The sequence below is a fragment of the Lygodium microphyllum genome, chromosome 9, assembly GCF_053477565.2.
Source record: "Lygodium microphyllum isolate KBCC chromosome 9, Lygodium_microphyllum_v1.1.10, whole genome shotgun sequence".
NCBI classification, from domain to species: Eukaryota; Viridiplantae; Streptophyta; class Polypodiopsida; order Schizaeales; family Lygodiaceae; genus Lygodium; species Lygodium microphyllum.
The window spans coordinates 150470801-150493926 of NC_141143.1; the positions used below are offsets into that span (position 1 = coordinate 150470801).

Sequence of the window (23126 nt, forward strand, 5' to 3'; positions counted from 1 at the left end):
ACTCGTTTCAAAGCTCTGAGATTAGTCCATTTCGATCTATGGCTAGGGGGTAAGTCTGATATCCATTATTCATATATTCATGGATATAGCTCATGTCACATCTCATGTGTAGATTGGATCCTAATCGAATGTTTAAACTAGGATTAGTAGAAGGGTTAACTCTATCATGAAAATAGCTGTGAAAATTAGATGATTTTATATTTATTTATTTGTATGTTTTTATTGCTTATTTATTACATAATCATGACTTATTACACGCAATGTATGACATTGGTCCCATTATACTTGGTAGATAAATGGCACAAAACTAATGTGTTTTGTGTCGTGGTATATATTATTAGGCCAAATTAGGCAACTTAATATTTTTGAAGAATTATCAAGTATAAATATTCGTTAAGTAAATTTATATAGTAAGTGTAATGTATTATGATATGTACTTACAAGATATCATAATATATATATGAGTGTATAAATTATTAAAATTATTACTTCATTTGTAAACTATAAGTTTGAGCTTCTTTGGTGGTCATTTTAAAAAACCATTAATCTTTAGTGCTATTAAATTATTTAATTTAATATGTTTAATATACATAATACTAGAGTATTAAATTTAAGTATTATTTTATCAAAAATAATTTTTTTAATGGAATGCTTTGCTATTTTCTTTTTTGCGGTCCATTTTTAAAAAGATTTCCTAGTAGGAGAACAACATAAAAACAAGTTTGTTGTTTCTCCCTCATCCAAAGTTGAAATTTAGAGCTGTCAAAGTTGTTTTAGACATTTTAGCACATTTCAAACGTTAAGTTAATATCAAAACATCATGGGTCGACCCCTAAATTTTATTTACAATAATTGTAGCAAGCTATTAAAAAGCTTTGATACACAAAACCTTGTATTTTGATTTACGTTTGAATTTTCTTTGCAATTAGATATATGATATGAATATAAATAATTATATAAATCAAGATTCCATGATAGAAAATAGCAAATTGTGACTTTTATCTTGGGAGAGCATGGGCCCTATTGCATATTTTCTCTTATTCTTTCTCAATTTTTTAACTTATTCAATATATATATCTAAGATTTGAGATGGTAGATTCACAGTGTGGTTCACTTCATGATAACAATATCAAAGCTAGGCTAATGCTCCAAACTTTCAATCACTTGGCATCTTATACAAAGGCAAGCACTGTAAAACAATCAAGATCTACAAGGTTAATTGTTATAAACAAAAGCTACTGTCATAAAATCTACAATCATGTTTCATGCTTCAAAGTCCTCAATTCCATTATTTATTTATGTTGATTGTTTAGATTTCTCATCTCTAATTTTTTGAAAAAAGTCATGTTTGTATAATAAGAGTACTTTACTTAAGAAATAATTAACTTAAAAACTTTTAAACTTTAATTTATTTAAAACAGTTCTTGAGTTTTGAATAATTAAATGGATTACTCGAATTGCAAAATTTCAAAGTTGTCATCCTAACTGTACTTCAATCAAAAATCCCTCCTATGGAGCTATTTAATAGGTACTATTGCTATTTAGAATTTGAAAAAGATATCAAAACTTAAGTTCTATAACTTGAAAAGATCTACATAGAGACAAGTTTTAAAAATTCAAATTCATGAGATATTTCAATCTTATGGTGACATTGAGCCCATATTTCATATCAACAATCAAATTTAAGGTTTGGTAAACATTGGACTCTAGTTTAGTAATCTTACTTTCTAAATTAACAACTAATCATTAGAAAATGATTTGTAAAACTTTTTGTTAGCTATAATTGTCTAGCTATCATCTTGAGCTAATTCTATACATTATAAAGCTATTTATCACCAAAGTAGGCCTTCAAAATTACCTAAACTTAATTAAATTCTTGAGACCAATATAGACATGTGACTTTCTACCAAGATAACTTTTACTCCAATTGAAATTTAAGTATGCTCTAAAAATAAAAGTTATAACTTGTACAAATATCTGACTTGTATAAGCGATTATGATAACTAAATGTACAATCTTTAAATTAGTCTTAATTGAAGTCAATATACTCTTATCATTTTCAAATATTGATTTCAAAAAATATTTCTTTTTTAAGTATACCTAAGTTGTACAATTTATAAATCATTAATAAATATTAAGGCTTTACTTATTTCATGTTATTCTAAATATTAATGATTCTATAAATAACTATACCTAATTTGTACAATTTATAAATCATTGAAAAGTATTAAGGCTTTAATTGTATCATATTATTCTAAATATTAATGATTTTACAAACATCTCAATGTCATGCCCATAACTCAAATTTTACTTCAATAACAAAAATCATAAGCTCATATATTTATAGTAGATACCTATTATTTATTTAGCATATTCTATAATAAAAATAAAGTCACTTAATATTCTACCAAAATCCTTTGGACTAGTCACCCTCAATGTGCAAAGTCATGTATCTATTTTAACCTAATTTCAAAACATGATTGTTAAAGTATAACAATACTACACAACTTGTAAAATGGTGTTATGGCTAGTGTATTGAGAAGAATAGGCTAAAACATTGAAAAGCATCTAAATATATATTTGCTTGAAGTTACATACTCAAATTGGTCCCCTTTCCTTGCCAAATTCACTTATATTAGTGTAAAGAAACATTGAGGAAGAAACTAAAATAGTTATACTCGAAAGCATCCTCAACCATGACTAAACCACAATCAAAATAGATACTCAATATTAGAGTTGTTTAGTTAAATATAAAAACAATTCTATTAAAAGATCCTAACAAGTTTTAAAAAATCATCAAAACAATAACTCGCTTATGATTACCTCATAATTGTCTACCACTCACAATCACATTAATCACAAATAGTATTCCATTACAATCTATGGTTATCTTATTTTTATAAGTATATATACAAACTCACTACACATTGAAGCAATATATAGATATTTTGGATTTCCTCATTGATGTAGTGTGGATTCAATGTATGAGACAACATTAGTATATGATTAGTTATCCTTGTAGTTTTGTTATCAATTAAAAAGTTGCTTTTTAATACCCAAGCCATTGTTATAAAAAAAGTTGTAAATGAGATACAAATTAACATTTACAAAATTCTATTACCTATAATATATAATAATAAATATTTATATCACACAAATATATGATGTATTATTAAAATTTCTATTTTATATGTAAATTATAAGCTTAAGCTTTAATGATAATTTTAACTAAATTATTAGTCTTTAGCACTATGAAATTATTCGAGTTAATCCCTTGAATATAAATAATATTAGAGTATTAGGTTTAATATATGTTTTTATCCAAGCTTTCCTACCTTTCTTTATAGCACAAGTATTTCAAGCTACAAGAAACCTTTTGATATACAAAACTTTGTATTTTGATTTATGTTTAAGATTTCCTCACAAGTGTTATAAACATAGAATAGAATAGCGAGAGAAAGAGAGGCCAATTTCTGGAAAAAAATGTGAGACCTAGGATATGGGGTACGGAGATGGAACATTTTAAATTGAATTAATAAGGGGATCTCAGGATGAATGAATCACTCCTGAAAAGGAGAGTTGGTAACACCCTGTTGGTGGACCTCCTTGTGGACGAAGGAAACGAGGCCCTTGGTGATTGCACCCTTCAGTGCAGGATCCTCTTCCTCATCCAAGCAATCTCTCCACTGCTCTTCGACTGGAAGCTTCTGTCGGGAAAGCAAATCGTATGTGTCGCAACGGGTGTTCTAGTCACAGCGAAACAGTATCAGGGGGGAGAGAGAGTGTCACAGCGAAACAGTATCAGGGGGGAGGGAGAGAGGTGGGGTGGTGGTAGCACATAGACTCACCAGCTGCAACACAAATAGCTCTTGTAGTTCCTTTCGGCTGAAATATCGGCCGCCATTACTTCGAACCTTTGCCTCTGCAGTGTTTTCTATTGTTGCAGCGATCTCCCCCTTCACCATTTGCCGCTGGAATATTTTCTCCTCGATACTGGATGAAAACAAGTGAGGGCAGTATTAATAAGGGAAAATGAGCTGGAAAGCAAAAAGTGGAAGGAAAAACATAACTACGTGACAGACACAAAAGCCATTAGAAACATGGATCGTTGTTTTGCCAACACGCAAAATCTGGTTTCTAGGATTATCAGTTCATTATTTCAAAGGTGAGCTTTTAACATTTCTGTTTCTCCCCTCCAAATTTCCCACGTAAATTTCTAGTCATCCCAAGCTATTATGAAGCCATAACATAGCGAAAAACATCAGGCCTTCTTTAGAAGAGATCCTTGCACGTTTAAGGCTCATTCTGACGCCCCCCTTGGGCATGTGTTCGGAAACATTGAGATCAAAAGATTGCCATTACGGTTGTATCCCTTCTTCTTTAATAATCAAGCAAATTTTCCGTTCCTAGTATTTCTTCGTATTTGTAACAGCTGACCTAGGTTAAAGGTTCAAAAGTTTACCAGGAACTCAGCAATTCACTCGGTAATTCTTATGAAGTGTGTGCTTGTAACCAACCTATCATCAGCTAGGGAGAACAATTCCTTCTTAAAAGTCGTGGCCACCTTTGTGTGCTTGCATGGCACTCGCATACTTCATTCAATCGCAGATAAGAAAATTAGAAATTCATCTTATAGTGAATTTCCACATTCTTACTGCCCTAAAGTCTATTGACTTCTTGGGATACACGTCATGTGATTCTGGCGAATTCAATACATGGTCGTTGTGGGGGAAACTCACACATTTTATCTCTCGGCCTGGTGGCATACAAACACGAAAATGCAAGATTCAGAATGGAGGCTCTCCAGTTTTACCATCTTAGCTCACTAGCCTAGCTTGGACCTGTGTAGATACGGCTCGGAGTGTCTGGCTACAAACAAATATTTATACGCCTGGTTAACAAAGTAGACTAAAATGCAGTAAGTATTAAGATCTGTGATTGAAGATAATTGACATTTGGGCCTGAGAAAAGTATTACCTGCCAGTTGAAAATAGACGGTAAATCAGCACAGGCTTCTTTTGCCCTTCCCGCCAAATACGAGCCATTGCCTACAACAGTTACAATCAATGACTTAGTATGTTTGAAAATACAATGTCGTCATACATTCTCATTAGGTTGCACACCTGTGCATCAGTTGCTGGATTCCAATCTGGATCAAGGAGCACTAGCCTATCATCAGCAAGCCAAACTAGTTCAGCTGTGACTGTTACCCAATTAGGATCTCATTTCCAACAAAAGGTCATTCCGCTTCCAACATACCTGCTTGCTCCAACCAGATTTAAACCAACCCCACCAGCTTTTGAGGAAAGCAGAAAGACTCTCTCCCGACCATAACCAGAGTTGAAACGATCAACTAGGCACTGTCTGTCAGCAATGTTAGTACCTCCATCCAGCCGCAACCAAGACCACCCTTCACTTTCACATAGCTCCTGTGCAAGGCCTCTACCTCTATTTAGGCATATTAAATGAAACCACATAGAAGGAATAGAACACAGCGAAATGAAGCACAAAACCAGTTCTTGGCAGAACCTGTACAAGGTTGAGACTTTGTGTGAAATTAGAAACCACTACCACCCTGTCTGTGACATCTTGTTGCAAGGTTGCAGAGAGCAGGGTGAATAAACAATCAAGTTTTCCTGATAGTGATTTTGAATGCCTGTCACAATCCACTGTAAATGAGACCTTGTCAACTCCGGCTAAATAAAGACTTTTTCACAACCAAAAAGACAAACTTGATTGTTTTGTTTGAGACGTTATCGCTGGTATCCGTAGTTGAACGACAGTTCTGAAAATGAGTTCTATAAGTTTCCTTTGCCATGTCACTTTGGATAAGCCTGGGATGGTTACACAGCTTTCTTAAAATGCCGATTGCAGGTAAAACATTTGCCGAGCTGGTCTCTGATAAAAACAACTTGGTCACAAACTGCAAACACAGCACAGATACAGCTACCTTTTTTTTAAAACCCAGTTCCCGCATATCCATAACACACAAGGGATGAGCAAAGCCGCTTCAACAAAAAGGACCCCTCATTAAATTCAGTACCTCTGATTTCAAAAATGCTTCATATAAGGTCACTTGAAGTGGTTGAAGTCTGCAAAATACAAGGTATCTGCAAACAAAAGAGTAACATCTAGTCACAATTCCAGTTGGTGAATGGGGAAGAGATTTCTCAACTGACAACTAATTTTTCATAAACATACTCAGTTTTTGTAGGCAGGTAAAGTCTGTTGATAGCTGCAGTTCTCCGCAGAATACAAAATTTTGTTCTTGTCTGTAACTCTAAGAATCGAGCTTGACCTAGTTGTTTTTGCTCCTCACTGCATATACATGTTGATTTATTATCTAAAAATTATTCACCGTGTAATGAGAACCAATGGCTCAGGTACCTTGCATTACGATCTCTGCTCAACTCAATAGGCTCAGCATAGAGACGCTTAAATGCTGACAGAGGGCCCAGCAGATTGGGGTTTGCAAAGTCAACCATTGCGAAAAACTCATTTAGATCATTTTGTACAGGTGTTCCAGTCTGCATGTGTTATAACTCAAATTAGGTTGTGAAGTATTAATGTAGGTGTGGCACAGCACAGGCCTCGTGAAACAACCAACAACATACTAACATACCAGTAGAATCTTCCTTGGGCATCTGAGTGCCAAAAGAGCATCAATTGTCTTGGTGCCAGCACTGGAAAGGTACAGAAACTAACGGTTTTTAACCAGGAGAGCCACAAGAGTACAAAGCACATGCATTATACAGGATTTCAAAAGATTACCAGTTCTTCAGTCGATGAGCTTCATCACATACTAGGAGTCCTGGCTTAGTAGATGCCAAAAGGTCACAATGTTTACGGAGCAACTCATATGATGTTATTAGAAGTGGATAGATCCCTCCATTTTTAAAATCTTGAAACTTCTGCTCTACCTGCATTCAGAAACATGAGGTCATATGGTCAAAGGCTAAAGCCCTACCTGGAAAACCATAACAAATAACTTAGTCTAAATTAGACATTACCAGCATCTTGTCATGACATGCAGCTTTGATCAAAAGGCATGATCAGCAAAGAGAACGTCTAACAAAAGAATAAAAGGCTTAAGGAGTTACTGAAGAAGGCCAATCCTTGAATTCAATTGGCTCCAATGAACTAGTGAATGCAGGCAGTCTTCAAAGAGGGGGGAGTCCGTAGCTTCACCACCAAGGGGAGAGAGTCTTCTGGCAGTGTGTGCAGCAGTAATTGCAGTCAGCAGTTTGGAGGATGATAATGAGAAAGGTCAAACAGTTCCATCTGCAGTCAAATCTACAGAACCAGCAGTAATGAGGTTCAGGCTACAGGCTGAGATGGCCTTATCATTGCAGTGTTCTCTACACTAGGGTCAATCATGCAATTTCTTCTTCAGCCAGTGTCGTTCCAAACCCACAGTGATAGCCAAGATCATGGCTAGTAAATGCAATTCCCTTGGCATGGAAGACCATTCCGTGGGAGAAATGTAGCACACCAGCTGTCAAACACTTGATCAGATAGCAGGGGGAAATAAAATCAAGGGAGAACGGTGGAAATGCGAAACACAAGATGCACACAAAGCAACTGACAGTTGTATTGCCCAGGAAGGAGAAGATACAAGGCAGCAAGGTGTGAAAATAGCAGGAAAGCAATTAATCAGGATGATACAATGCCACTCTGAGATGCTTACAAATAGATTTAAAATAATGAATGCAACGATTAGTAGGCCAATCAGTAAGCCACAACTCTAACTAGCATGAAATGGTCCCACCAGCAAACTAGCTGACCTACCACATGTTAAGCAATGCTATTACAACAAAAAAATTGGCTTGAAATTATTGGCCAAATTTAAACATTTGAAAGAGTTCCAAAAGCACCAAATTAACTAAAATGAAACTCAAAAGTTTTGTGTAGGACTAATGTCCAAAAAATCTCTGTAATCTGCCACTTAGTGAGCTTCTGTTGAGTTCTACACTGCTGTCCAACCCTGAAATGCTGCTCTCAGCTGCCCTTTGCTGCTGCTGCAACCCCTCTCCACTCCAGGACTGCTTTAGACAGTCCATGCTGCTGGGCTGCCTCAAAAAGAAGCTGGTTGTCAGCCTGCTGCTGCAAGGCAACCTGATTTGCAGCCAATACTGATTGCTCCAGCCTGCCATGTGCAACCATCCACAGGTGGAAGGTATCATTCAGCTATGGATACACAGCCTTGGTCACCACCAAATGCAGGGTTTGCTGCTCCAGACTGCTCCTACAGCCAAAATGGAGATCTTTCCATCAGTCCAGCATCCATCCTTGAAACTTCGCATCCTTGGGCCTTATCTTTGAGTGTCAGATGGCTGCTCAAACTTGGAATCCAAGATGAGTGAGGAAACACTCCACCCTGCTGTTCATGGCATCTTCAACTCTATCTCAGCACCACACAAGCCAACCATCTCTTTGGATGTCCCTGACCCTTCTACATCCAGCCTTCATTTCCACTCTAGCTCCTCCCGCAATTTGCGGCTTCATCACCACGCTGTGTGCCATATATCACATATCTCATTTGTGTAGGGTTCCTATACATTGTCATTCAATCTCATTCTCTTGGTAAATTTCACATATCTAAGCATCCTTTTTCTATTTGAGGAATTCATATTTTTTGTATGATTTGTTAGCCCAAATGTCTCCACATAGTAACACAATCGGAGGTCCAAGTGGAGGATACTACCATAGGAGAACCTCTTTGGACCAACAATCAAGAGGGTGGGCTTTATTAGATTGTAGGCCTTGCTTCATGCTCTTCTTCACAGAGTAGCTTCTTTGACTTCCCTGCAATGGTCATCCTCATTATGAGGCCTTACAACAGGCCAGCTGCAACCATTTGGTTGAGGGATTAATGAACATTGGTACGTAGCTTCCTTCATTGTGCCCTAGTTGCTTTCAAAGAAGTAGCATTGAATTCTGAAACAAGCTACCCACAGAGCCACACCCTTTTGAAGCTTCTTCACATAGATCTATGCGGCCCTGCATGCAAGACCATTTATTTGATGCCCATTAATGATTATTTCTTGAGGCATGTCGAGAATTATTCCCTTATGCTCACGTTAGGCATTTGGAAGTTTATACAAATGGAAGAATTTGGTGAAGTAGGTCCCCTCATAGGATTCAGACAATTCGTGTCAACTATGGAGGCGAGTTTTGTGCCTCGACTCTTGACAAGTATCGCAATCATGTCTCAACTTATGATGAGTATTACAAACAGCATGGTATAGGGACCAAGTTTTCCAATATGATTGTCGCCATCTAACAATGGTGGCGTTGTCCATTGAACAACAGAACAGGACTATGTTAGCAATGGCACAATCTATATGCTTGAGAACAAAGGGCCTCCTTATTCCCTATGGAATGTTGCAGTTGCCACTACAATTCACATCCGTAATAAGGCTCATATTAAATCTATACCTAGTAAGACACAGCAGGAGGCCTACCCCTTTAGAAGCAAGCCCTCAATTGCTCATTTCAAAGTCTTCTGATGCAATAGCTATGTTCATGTGTCAAATGAGAAGAGGAAAAGTTAAATACCAAGTACAAGCGCCACATTCCCATTGTGTACAGCCAAGTTGTGCGCATTTTGAGGGTATTTTTGTGTCAGTTGAAGCGCGGTCTTTGGTTACTGGATCAGTTTTCTCCACACGTGCACAGCCAGCATGTTAGCAAACATGTTATCCATTGTCTTGTATTGTGCACATCTCCTGCTTGTCGCCACCTAGGCAGCTAAATGGTCATTTTCAGCAGACACCATCCTTCTGCCATCAGGTCAGCCTGTTCTTGCCTCTGATGCATAGGTGCTGATTGTGCGCAAGTGTTCAAATCAGTGCATCCCTTCTATTTCTGCTGTGTTCATTTGCTGTCTCTTCTCAACATGTTCCTGATTCCATTGCACACTTTGAAATGGTATCATAACTAAAGACAAGTGTTGAAGAGCCATCTAGTGAAGTGTTTTCAACTCAAACTGTGTTTGGACACCCTACAGCCTAGCAACCTCATCATGGCCCCCTAGCAATCATCAACAGCCTCTTTTCTGCTGATGTCCTCAAAACGCAGGTATCCTCCAAGAAAAGCAGGTTGTTTTCACTCTAAACCCAGCCATTTTGGATGCTTTCAGACCACAGCAGGTGGTCCTCTCCAAAATGCAGCAATCAGCATTCTTGCCTCTGCAAAATGCAGTATTCAGCAACCTCTCGTCCTCAAAATGCAGCCTGTTACACCCTTTTCAGCTGAAATCTTCCATTTACACCAGGTCTTCTATGCTTAGCCAGCTTTGCCAACCCTGCTCTTTTTGCAGGTTTTCTGAAGGATAGGCCCAGGAGACTAGTACTATTGGCAAGTATACAAGATGAATTCCAGGTTTTTTGAAGGACATGCCCAGGATATTGGTACTCTTGGCAAGCATACAAGATGAATTGTATTCTAGACACCTATCTCTGGGATTTTATGACCCTCCCTATTCCCTATCCCTTAGGGGATCTGCAAATTGGATCTACAGTGGATTGGGCAGCCTTATGGGACTGGCTCAATTTGAGCTTGGCCATTCCTCTTCATGAGTGCTGCCATGATTCAGTTCTCATCCACGTGCAACCCATCTATAATGTGTTAGATGTCTGGACCACAATGTCTTCTCGTTGTTAAGTCAAGGACTTTGTCCACATTATAACCCTCAAAATGAAGCTACGACAACTTTCTATCACAGATTCACTAGCCATGAAGGATTCCATCACAAAGATGGAGGATGTTTGGAATGAGCTTGCATCCCTTGGTTAACAAGTTGCATTGAATGACATGGTACTCTTTTGTCACATCTACATCTTCAAAGTACAATGTGTTTTACACCAGTCTTCTCACCTCTCACATTCAGGACACCATCACATGGGAGGAGTTAGTCCCTATGGTACTTGAGCAAGAAGCATAACACAAGAGAGAGGATCCAAAGCCAAATCTATTAGCATGCTTTTGTGGCTGGCAGTGTAAAAGGACAAAAGACAAAGAAGAACAAAAAGAAAGTTAAATAAGAATCTTCTTCTAACTCTTGACTCTAACAAAGAGGAAGATTTGTAGGGCCAATGGAACACAGAGTGGTGAAGGCAGCACTGTCAGCATTTAATGAAGCCCTAGGAGCATTTTCTTTTCCTTTTTCTTTTTTTTTTTGGGTTGGCCAACCAGGGCTGCTATAGCTGGACAGTAATGTTATGAGCTGCCTAGTATTACATCCTTATGAAAAAATTAGTAAGTATTAAAGCACCTCATTAAGGCCTTAGAAGTGAAACATATTCGTTGGAAGTCTCCCATCTCTCCTGCCACTGTTGTGCTAAGAAATGCACTTAGCCACTTAAACAGCCCCAAAACATGCTTATTTTAGGCTTATTTTAGCCAAAACCCTAAAATGGGGAGCGGATCGAGAGAGTTAAGTGGGAGAGGATCTAGAACCCTATTTTTCTATAAATAGGCAGTCAGCCCTCCACTCTTCTCTAATCTCGTTTTTACAGATTTCAGGTGTTTTGGCTTGCTGCCCACACCCCGTTCGCGGAGGACATCTCAGCCAAAGCTGTCCATTGCTGTCTCCATTAGTTGGCGCCTGATTTCCAACCCTCTTCACGCAGTTTGGAGCTGATTCCAGTCAAGCGACTATTGTTCCTGTGCAGACCTGCTGCCGTACAGTCTACCACATCATCACACTCCTGCTGCCTTTGTTTTTAGTCTTTCTCTCTCCTACAAGCTGTCCTGCCTACGTTTTTAGCCTCTCTCTCTCCCGCAGGCTGTCCTGCCTACGTTTTTAGTCTTTCTCTCACTTGCTGCCTACGGTTTTAGTCTTTGTCTCTCCTCACTACTGTCTGCATCAGATCCAGCTTCTCACTGCTGCGTTTGCTAGTGTTCGACATTCCGAGGCTGCCTTGCTGCGATTCCGAATCCGTTCAGAGTACAAAACACTCTCTAGCTCATTACCCTTGCCCTGATCCTTGAGATACAGGAGTTTGAGGTACAGTATTTATTCACTGCATAGTGTGTTTGCTACATGAGCATCGTATATTCAATAGTCATATCACTTCATTCATTCACTGTGTTCATTGTCTCTGAGTTACCCTAACCCTAATTGTGTTCTTTTATCAATCTATGCTTTGTCGTACGGTTTCCATTTATGTTTCTGTGTTAGGGCATTTCTTTACATGGTATTAGAGCTTGGTACTCTCTGAGAAACCTAGGCCTTTAATCTGAAAGCTCTACACAAGAAGCAAGAACTACAATAGGTTCAAATGACTTCGAACAAAACAACACCGATTTAGTCTCCAAAACCAACTATGCCGAGAACCGAGCAAGAATGGGTCGATCAACTTGCTCCACAAAGTTCCGACATGATGAAAGACACTTCTAATTACATAGAAGAAAAGCTAGGCAAGCTAACCTCTGAAGAATACAAACTGATCATAGCTTATAGACAAAAGAAGATTGAGGAGCTCGATCGAAGGATTGCCCTTTAAGAAAAGCTTCTAAATGAAGGTATGCATGAATTTCTCTCTTCAGATGTTGCATGTAAATCTGATGATGTTGTAGGGCCGTCAAGACCTCCATCAGGGATGGGTCCCTCTCTTGGAGAACAAGACCCAAAGTATGTTCCTTTCTTTCCTCGTCTTCCATCCACTCCGATGCAAGGTACTTTAGATTTGTCTTTTATTTCTTCTTCTTTTACCTCTTCTGCTTTGCAATATTATGGTAGAGATCATGTGGAAGAAAGCGTCCAATCTGTTGACTACAAAAAAGGTTCTCTTGAGGACCAATTCCTATACGTTAACACACGTTGTGGGGATTATAAGAAAAAGCCAAGTACCTCTTCTTCTACCCTTCCTTCTTTTCGGTCTACATCAAAATAAATTTGGTGTTTCTTTTTCTTCATTGTATGGTGCATCATCATCTTTACATTTTCATTTCCAATCATTAAATGATAAAAATTGAACAAAATGCATCTACATCTCATACACCTCATTTTCAAAACCCACCCATCCCACCACATTCATCCACTGCTTCTTCACTTTCATTCACACCATTTACTTTTCCATTTCAAACACCTTATGTCGTACCACACATCACACCGAGGGATTATGAAAACATAGGCACATCCTTTAGAACCTCATCCTTACATCTGCCAGGTGGTGTTCCACCTAGTTCACACACTTGCGGGATCATTGCAGCCTCGGTATCCCTCCTAGTCTCTCCCAAGTGTGGATTAGTTAACTCCACAATTTGCCTCCATGGCTTTACCTAGTGGACCTTCTGGTCATACTGTTGTGCCCAAGTCTCACTTTGAGCAAGGCTTCCATGTCTCAGTGCCTTCACCTACACAGGCACCTTACGGAAACATTCATGTTCCAGTGCCTCTGCCTCAATCGGCACTCATTGAACACTCACAGCCTACTTCTGCCTACCCATCTTTTCCCCCTCCTTATCAAACACATCCACCTCCACCATCTTACCCTCCACAATCTTATCCCCCACATCCATCTTACCCTATCTACTCGACACCTCATGGTTCTAGCTCATCTTCTACCAAGTATGCATTGAATGACAAGACTCATTTTAACAGGTCAAACTTTACTACTTCGTCAAACTTGATGAGATATGTCCTTGACTCCTAGAACCTATGGGACCTTGTGCAAGGTTGTCTGCTCATGGAAGGCTAGGAATGCCTCCACTATTGTCAAGCTGATGCAGGGCTTATTGCCTGCGTTTCATTCTCAGCTTCAGCATTTTGACTTAGCATCAGAGCGATGGGCACAGTTGACTTACCGCTATGCAGCTCGGGATAGAACCCATCGTATTAATCTTGACCATGAGCTCCAACTTTTCAAAATCACTGACCGAATGGCTTAAAAGTCAAGTTGGCTGAGTATCGGCGTCTTCTCGTTGAATTCTCCACTACAGGGACTCCCAAGTCCTCTGACGATCAAGTCACATTGTTTCTAAATAAACTCCCCATGAAATATTTCAATTTTGTGGAAGGTATAGTTTCAAAGCCTACCAAGCCTACATTCTATGAATTTGAATGTCAGCTATTGCGTTGCACACGCTTGTTCGATCAGTTTCATACGAATTCCTCTTCAGAAGGGGCTTTTATTGCTCATTCTCAGAAAGGACAAGAAGGGAAGGGAAAACAAAACCAAACCTCCACTCAAAATCAAAATCAAAATCAAAATCAAAAGCAAAATCCATTCGGGGAATCACAAGGAACATCCCAATCTCTCAAACCTGGGTGGCAAAATGTACCTGAAAAGAATAAGTATTGTCAACGTGGTCAAAAGGCTCGCCATTTTGATAATGAGTGTCAATCAAAGGCCACAGGCACAGTACCAAAAACTAAGTCACAGATCCCCGCCCCTTAGTCAGGCAACCCCCAGCAAGGGAGGCAGGGTGATGGCAAGGGGCAGTCTAAAGGTCAGACTCATACTGCCACCGCTTAGTCATCTCAATCAACAACGTTCTCAACTCCAGAGGGCTTGTCTCACCGGTCTGCAGAGGCCCATATCGTTTCCATAGAGATATCAGATGCGAGTCTCGTCCACATCTATGAGTTGCCTCCTGATGAGGTTACCGTAGAGGCCCACTCATCACAGCCGAGCACTTTAACTCCTGTTTCGATTGTGAACAATGGAGCTACACATCATATGACTCCTATAGCAGACATTTTCCATTTCCAAGCCCTTGCAGCCGGACCGGTCCGCATAGAAAACAACTCCTTGGTCAAGATTCAAGCCCAAGGTTGCCTCAGTTTTGTCACTGACAAGGGTCCGGATCTAGCTTCGTTGGACAATGTATATCATGTCTCTCAGCTTGGGGTAAACTTGTTATCTGTTCAGTAGCTTTGCCAGTTGGGGCGAGCAGTCTTCTTTACAGCAACCACAGTCGAGATCCTTGACTCTCAGACTGATTTAGTGATTGCTCGCAGTGAGGCAAAGCCTAATGGCCTAATCACATGACACATTTTCTGACTGAGCCGACAGCTCAAGGTTTCGTATTCCATAGCTTCCAAGCCTTAGCCACATCTCAAGAGTCTACGAATAATGCGCACCTTTGGCATTTTCACTTAGGGCATCTTGGTTATGGCTCTCTTTATGAGTTGTCACGTCGTGAGCTAGTTAAGGGCCTTCCACGCTTGAAGCTAGCTCGAGATGTTTGTAAAGCATGTCAGCTCGGGAAACAGCACCGTACCCCATTCCCTCAGCAAACCTCACATCGTGCTGAGGCACCTCTTAGATTGAATCATGTTGATCTTTGTGGGCTGATATCCAGCGCCGCCTTGAACAACGTGCTGTATTTCTTTTTGATAGTGGATGATCATTCCAGCTACATGTGGGTGTACTTTCTCAAGCATAAGCGAGATGCTTTCACATATTTTTCTACTTGGATGCTGCTGGTTCATAACCAGACCGGTCGTCATGTCGGTTGCATGAGGAGTGATACCAGTGGTGAGTTCATCTCCCACGAGTTTTCCAAGTTTCTACAGAAGGATGGCATCTCCCGCCAGCTCACTTCTACAGCTCTCCCTCTCCAAATAGAGTCGTAGAGCGTAGAAACCGGACAGTCATGGAAATGGTACATGCACATACCTATTGCTCTAGTGTAGAAAAACTTCTTTGGTTAATTCACACTAGACCAGATTTAGCTTACTCAGTTAGCATACTCGGTCAGTATTTCACGGCACCCAAGATGTCACATTGGATTGCATGTCTTCGTGTATTGCGTTATTTATGGTGTACTTATTCTTATGGCCTGACATATGGTTTTCGTTTATGTTTGCAGGGGTACACTAATTCTGATTGGGCACAAGATCCTAACACCCGGCGTTCCCATGGCGGCTACCTCTTTACCTTGGGCACGGCTCCCATTTCTTGGTCTAACCATAAGCAAGAGACGGTGGCAGTTTCCACGACTGAGGCTGCGTACCGAGTTCTCTTCGATGGTACCACCGAGGCCATCTATCTGAGGAGTTTACTGAAGGCGCTTCACTTTCCATGTGTCTCTCCCACAATTGTCTACTGCGACAACCAGAGTGCTGTCACAGCTCTATAGAAACAGAATTTGTATCCTTTTTCATTAATTTGTCTATATAATGATTTATTAAATTTATTTCCTTTGCACTAATTAGATATAAAGAAAAGTGCATTGGAGCTGGCCACTGATGAGTGGTCACAAGTTATGGTGGACCCACGCGGTGGGTTAGAGAAAAGATAGTTCACACTTCCACCTATATGGCCCGATTGGGCGCCAATGACTAGAACTCACGCATATCAGGGTTAGACTCGCACACAGAAAGGATTGATGCCTTGAAGTGTGGGCTAGATCCACCAGAACAGACAGTTACAATCAACAAGATTTCATGATCAGCAGTTACAATCAACAAGATTTCATGATCATGAAATCTTGTTGATTGTAACTGTCTGTTCTGGTGGATCTAGCCCACACTTCAAGGCATCAATCCTTTCTGTGTGCGAGTCTAACCCTGATATGCGTGAGTTCTAGTCACATGCGCCCAATTTGTCACAGCTCTATAGAAACAGAATTTGTATCCTTTTTCATTAATTTGTCTATATAATGATTTATTAAATTTATTTCCTTTGAACTAATTAGATATAAAGAAAAGTGCATTGGAGCTAGCCACTGATGAGTAGTCATAGGTTATGGTGGACCCACGGGGTGGGTTAGAGAAAAGATAGTTCACACTTCCACCTATATGGCCCGATTGAGCGCCTGTGACTAGAACTCACGCATATCAGGGTTAGACTAGCACACAGAAAGGATTGATGCCTTGAAGTGTGGGCTAGATCTACCTGAACAAACAGTTACAATCAACAAGATGGCATGATTATGAAATACTTGTATAATGTGCATGTGTGGGCTGAAAGCTTGAAATGCACATTTCTTTGCATAGGAAAGTCACATGAAGATTCGGATATCATTTTTATCAGATGTCTCCGGGCTGTCACAGCTCGATAGAAACAGAATTTGTATCCATTTTCATTAATTTGTCTATATAATGACTTATTAAATTTATTTCCTTTGCACTAATTAGATATAAAGAAAAGTGCATTGGAGCTGGCCACTGATGAGTGGTCACAGGTCATGATGAACCCACGCGGTGGGTTAGAGAAAAGATAGTTCACACTTCCACCTATATGGCCCGATTGGGCGCCTGTGACTAGAACTCGCGCATATCAGGGTTAGACTCGCACACAGAAAGGATTGATGCCTTGAAGTGTGGGCTAGATCCACCAGAACAGACAGTGACAATCAACAAGATGGCATGATCATAAAATGCTTGTATAATGTGCATGTGTGGGCTGAAAGCTTGAAATGCACATTTCTTTGCATAGGAAAGTCACATGAAGATTCGGATACCATTTTTGCGATGTACACGGAAAAAGCTTTCATATGACACCCATATTGGGGGGGTCCCTAAATTTTAGGAGATCCCTGAAATTTAGGAGGTCCCTAAATTTTAGGAGCCTCGAATTAGCCTAAAAATGCTAGTCCTAAAAAATAGGGATGTCATTCTAAAAATAGTAAGTTCTGTACTCTGACTGTGCTTACTAAATTTGGCTGTTTCTATTCTTGACAGTATTCAACCCAAAAAGGAAGGCCATAGAGAAGAGACAAGTGTCAAGACACTTGTCACACAAGTTTCCAAGTGTCCCACCACTTGTCACATCTCATGACATGTGGCTTGACACTCGTCTTGTGCTACTCCACTTTCCCCTTTTGTACTAGCTCTCCCCTCTCCTATAAATAAGAGCTCGTTTTTCTTCATTCAACATCATTTTTCTTTCCTGTAAACTCATGTACAGTATCCACAGATAGCCAGAAACTGGCCCCATTCATCCCCATCATCATCCCCCACTTCTCCATTATCAAATTTCTCCATATTCCCTCTTCTATCACTGTTGTTTTACAAGACAGCAAGCCTGTAAATTCATTACAGCACCTCCTTTTCAAGCTCTTTCTTCCATTTTAGCAACAAGAAGCAAGCCCTATCCATGTACTACTGTTCAATGATGGAGAAGGCTGATTTCCCCTTTTCTTCTCTCATACTGTAAAGAAATCAGTTCTTATCATTACATAATAGATAATGCATGTGTGTTTGTACATCTTTGCATGATCTTGTGAGAGTGAGAATTACTTCTTCTCACTCTCAGGTTGATTGTAACTGAGCTCTTCCCTAAGGGACTTGGGTTGAGCAGAAATACATTCCTTCGGGAGGGGTTGCCCATCTTCAACCCTCAATCTTGTCTCCATTAGTTTTACATTTTCATGGCTGTAATTTTGTGAGTAATTTTCATTTTCAGCTTTAAGTGTTCATTCTCTTTTATATTAAATCTCGAAAACAAGTGAATATCATAATTGTTAAGCATACTACGTTGTTCGGGGCGTTTACAAGTGCCCTTGCCCTTGTGGGCAATCCGATCATCACACCACGGACGCGGCATTTGGAAGTCCACCTTCACTTTTCCCAAGAGCAGGTTGAGCTAGACACTATTCACCTAGAGTTTGTGCCTTCATCAGATAATTTTGCAAACATTTTGACCAAAGCAGTCAACCGGCCGATTCTTCAATACATGCTTCCTAGGATCGGCTTGGATACACCCTCCCCTACTTCTTCAGCTTGACGGGGAGACGATGCTTTCCTTTTGCTTTCCCTTCCAGTTTGAGAGGGGGCAGCTTCTACTCTTGATCATGACAGTGATGATGCTTACAGTTTTTAGACATTACATTCATTTATTCTTTTGTATTGTATTATGGACATTTGTAATTTCATCTGCACTGTCAGGATGACCTGAGATAAGTGAATAATTCCCCTGCGAGGGCATTGTCCAAGTGGCACCATTGCATAGCATATTGCATGAGCATGACATCTTGCATCTCCCTTTGCATTACCCCATGCATTGGCATTATGTTCATGTAAACATGCATATGTGCGCATTTATCCCTCTTCGGTCTTTTGGAGTGGTCGACTCTAGAATCCACCATATTCATAGCATAACACATGGCAATTCTACTAAAGGCAGTTTCCCTACCCTTGCTTGCTTGCTTGTCTTGCTAAGCCCACTATCATCTTTTTTGTTTCTCCCCATATTCACCACATGATTAGCACACACACACATTTATCATTCTTAGGCACTTCTCCTAGTCAGTGTGAGGAATTGGCTTGCTAGTTTAGTGAATGACTTGGGTTTAAAACTCTCTTTATCTTTTACTATCTGTCACTTAATCGGCCGCTGCCCCTATATTACTTATGTATTTTCAAAACACTTTTCAAACAAAAAAAAAAACAAAGCAAATAAGTCCATTGTTGTTTCCATCCGCCTTTGTAGGACTTGGTAGGCCCTTGGGCAGCCGCGGAGTACCCTTGGTCCAATGCCTTGGCCTCTCTAGGGTGATCACTTGGGCTCCCTTGGTAAGATAACCATCACCTCTGTAGTCTTGGTAGGCCACTGGGCAATCAACGAGCACCCTTTGTCCGATGCCCTCGCTGCTTGGGGTGAAACACCTTGGAGTAAATTAAAATTTAGGCTCGCCTACTTTTCTAGCCCTATTTCGGGCGTGAGAGGGGGTGTTGTGCTAAGAAATGCACTAAGCCACTTAAACAGCCCCAAAACATGCTTATTTTAGGCAAAACCCTCAAATGGGGAGCGGATCGAGAGTGTTAAGTGTGGGAGAGGATCTAGAACCCTAATTTTCTATAAATAGGCAGCTAACCTGCCACTCTTCTCCAATCTCGTTTCTGCAAATTTCACGTGTTTCAGCTTGCTGCCCACACCCCATTCGCGGAGGGCATCTCAGTCAAAGCTGTCCATTGCTGTCTCCATCAGTTGGCGCCTAATTTCCAACCCTCTTCGCGCAATTTGGAGCTGATTCCAGTCACGCGACTGTTGTTCCTATGCAGACATGCTGCTGTACAGCCTACCACATCATCACACTCCTGTTGCCTACGTTTTTAGTCTCTCTCTCTCCTACAAGCTGTCTTGCCTGCGTTTTTAGTATTTCTCACCTGCTGCCTACATTCTCTCTCTCTCTCTCTCTCTCTCTCTCTCTCTCTCTCTCTCTCTCTCTCTCTCTCTCCTGCAACTCTCCTGCTTGCGTCTTTAGTCTCTCTCACCTACTGCCTGCGTTTTTAGTCTTTGTCTCTCCTCACTACTGTCTGCATCAGATCCAGCTTCTCACTGCTGCATTTGCTAGTGTTCGACATTCCGAGGCTGCCTTGCTGCGATTCCGAATCCGTTCAGAGTACAAAACACTCTCTAGCTCATTACCCTTGCCCTAATCCTTGAGATACACGAGTTTGAGATACAGTATTCATTCACTGCATAGTGTGTTTGCTGCATGAGCATCGTATATTCAATAGTCATATCACTTCATTCATTCACTGTGTTCATTGTCTCTGAGTTACCCTAACCCTAACTGTGTTCTTTTATCAGTCTGTGCTTTGTCGTACGGTTTCCATTTATGTTTCTTTGTTAGGGCATTTCTTTACACCTACCTCATATGAGAATGTGACCATTGTGATGGAGACTACATCGGGAGAGTTACCAAAAGGTTGCCACGAGACCACCACCTCGAAAAGCATCCATTCCCCCCATTCCATTCTATAGCCACAAGGTGCCCCAGCTTGGCGTGATACAATGTGGACTGTCATACAACACAGTCCATGTCCCCTCATGCCCCCTATCAGCCATGATCGATACAATCCCGACCGCACAACCACCTCACTACAATCAAACATGCTGATCTTCAATGGCCCACACTGCAATTGGAGAGCTGTCACAACTCTATAGAAACAAAATTTGTATCCTTTTTCATTAATTTATCTATATAATGATTTATTAAATTTGTTTCCTTTGCACTATTTAGATATAAAGAAAAGTGCATTGGAGCTGGCCACTGATGAGTGGTCACAGGTCATGATGGACCCACGCGGTGGGTTAGAGAAAAGATAGTTCACACTTCCACCTATATGGCCCGATTGGGCGTCTGTGACCAGAACTCACGCATATCAGGGTTAGACTCGCACATAGAAAGGATTGATGCCTTGAAGTGTGGGCTAGATCCGCCAAAACAGACAGTTACAATCAACAAGATGGCATGATCATGAAATGCTTGTACAATGTGCATGTGTGGGCTAAAAGCTTGAAATGCACATTTCTTTGCATAGGAAAGTCACATGAAGATTCTGATACCGTTTTTGCGATGTACACGGAAAAAGCTTTCATATGACACCCATATTGGAGGTCCCTAAACTTTAGGAGGTCCCTAAATTTTAGGAGCCTCGAACTAGCCTAAAAATGCTAGTCCTAAAAAATAAGGATGTCATTCTAAAAATAGTAAATTTTGTACTCTGACTGTGCTTACTAAATTTGGCTGTTTCTATTCTTGACAGTATTCAACCCAAAAAGGAAGGCCATAGAGAAGAGACAAGTGTCAAGACACTTGTCACACAAGTTTCCAAGTGTCCCACCACTTGTCACATCTCATGACATGTGGCTGGACACTTGTCTTGTGCTACTCCACTTTCCCCTTTTGTACTAGCTCTTCCCTCTCCTATAAATAAGAGCTCGTTTTTCTTTATTCTACATTATTTTTATTTGTTGTAAACTCATGTACAGCACCCACAGATAGCCAGAAACTGACCCCATCCATTCCCATCATCATCCCCCACTTCTCCATTATCAAATTTCTCCATATTCCCTCTTCTATCACTGTTGTTTTACAGGACAGTAAGCTTCTTTGATAGTTCTTACAAGAGAGTCCACAAGGAAACTTTTATGATTCAAAAGGAAAGTTGATGAGGAAGCATGAATTTAAGTTTGATGTGCAAAGCAACAACGAAGTACTCACTCTGCGTAACGATAGTCTGTCTCGATCTCCGTGCCTATCCGGTCCCTACAAATTGGTATCAGAGCTGGCAAGAGACAATCGACGTGTACAAGGGAGTCGCAAGCAGGCTCGTGCATTGCAGGAGTTCGACGAGTAGCAGTTGAGAGGCAGTCGACAAGAGCAACGGGTAGGTCGCAGGTAGGCTTGTATGTTGTAGGAGTTTGACGAGTAGTAGTTGAGAGGCAGTCGACAGGAGCAACGGGCAGTTGACGAGCTGATGAGCGTGCGACGGGCTGGGCGAGTAGGCGACGAGCTGGACAAGTCAGTCGCATGACCAGACAGGCAACTTCATGGCACGCGACGAGACCAGCAGGCAACACGAACTTCACGGCGGGCGACTTCATGCCAGCGCGACCAATCTTGACCTGACGGGTCAACGTCAGACGTGACGTTTTTTTCTTCTCGTCATTTTTCTGGCAAATTCCTGGAAAAAAAAAAATTCCTTCTTCCCTTGTTGAGTATTCGCGCGCACAAGCACAAAATGTCAAATTTGTGCAATATTGGCCTAGAAATTTGGGGCTTCTTCAAATTGAGTACTGTTCATGCAAAATTGAGGCATGTGCGTCAAAAATTGCAGACATTGTGCGCATTTGAATTGGGAATTTCGCCACAATTATTGAAATTTTGCTCATCTAAGTGAAATTTCTCAACATTGGACCCATAAAATTTGGGGCTTTTCCCAGATTTGGGGATTGTGATACAGGACAAGCAAATTTGTCTTAGAAATTGCAGGAATTTGAGACATTTTGTCCCTGATATTTGGGGCTTTTCATGTACATGCGCAAATTGGGCTGAAATTTACCCAATTTCTCGATATTGATGCACATTGGACCCCGTGCAATTTGGGGCTTTTGCAGTTTGGGCAAAATCTGTGCAGCATTTGGGCATTTTATGTACATGCAGGTCGAATTCCGTGCAATTTGGACATCAACACTTGGTAAAATTTGGAGGTTTTGCTGAAATTGCTCTATTTTGGCAAAACCGGCGTGTCCTATGCATGACAAAGAAAATGCAGATGTGTGTTTGATGCTTTGAGCACAAAATTTTGGGGCTTTTGACCATTCGTGTCAAATTTTATGCCCGTGGGTACATGTACAACAGAAATTGCAGCTGAAATTTTGGGATTCCTCATGTAATGTGATGCATATGCCCTTGGAACAGCTGTAATCAGTTGGATA

The 23126-nt window shown here is 40.5% G+C and overlaps 1 protein-coding gene across 2 annotated transcripts in view; it reads right to left on the reverse strand.

Annotated features, from left to right (window-relative positions):
- Positions 1-3382: 3382 nt before the first annotated feature.
- The window catches only part of LOC148031714 (uncharacterized), a 39704-nt gene continuing 19960 nt past the window's right edge, over positions 3383-23126 (reverse strand). Inside the window, exons 9-20 of one of the 2 annotated variants that reach the window (XM_087685283.1) lie at positions 6772-6920; positions 6623-6683; positions 6388-6527; positions 6202-6318; positions 6044-6110; positions 5733-5923; positions 5530-5656; positions 5260-5429; positions 5124-5169; positions 4978-5048; positions 3849-3993; positions 3383-3746 (exon numbers count right to left, since the gene is read on the reverse strand). In XM_087685283.1, the coding sequence (XP_087541409.1) occupies positions 3561-3746; positions 3849-3993; positions 4978-5048; positions 5124-5169; positions 5260-5429; positions 5530-5656; positions 5733-5923; positions 6044-6110; positions 6202-6318; positions 6388-6527; positions 6623-6683; positions 6772-6920 (1470 nt within the window). In that variant the 3' untranslated portion in view covers positions 3383-3560. Of the gene's footprint in view, positions 3747-3848; positions 3994-4813; positions 4870-4977; positions 5049-5123; positions 5170-5259; positions 5430-5529; positions 5657-5732; positions 5924-6043; positions 6111-6201; positions 6319-6387; positions 6528-6622; positions 6684-6771; positions 6921-23126 lie in introns of those variants that run through there. The other variant, XM_087685284.1, reaches the window with a different exon arrangement.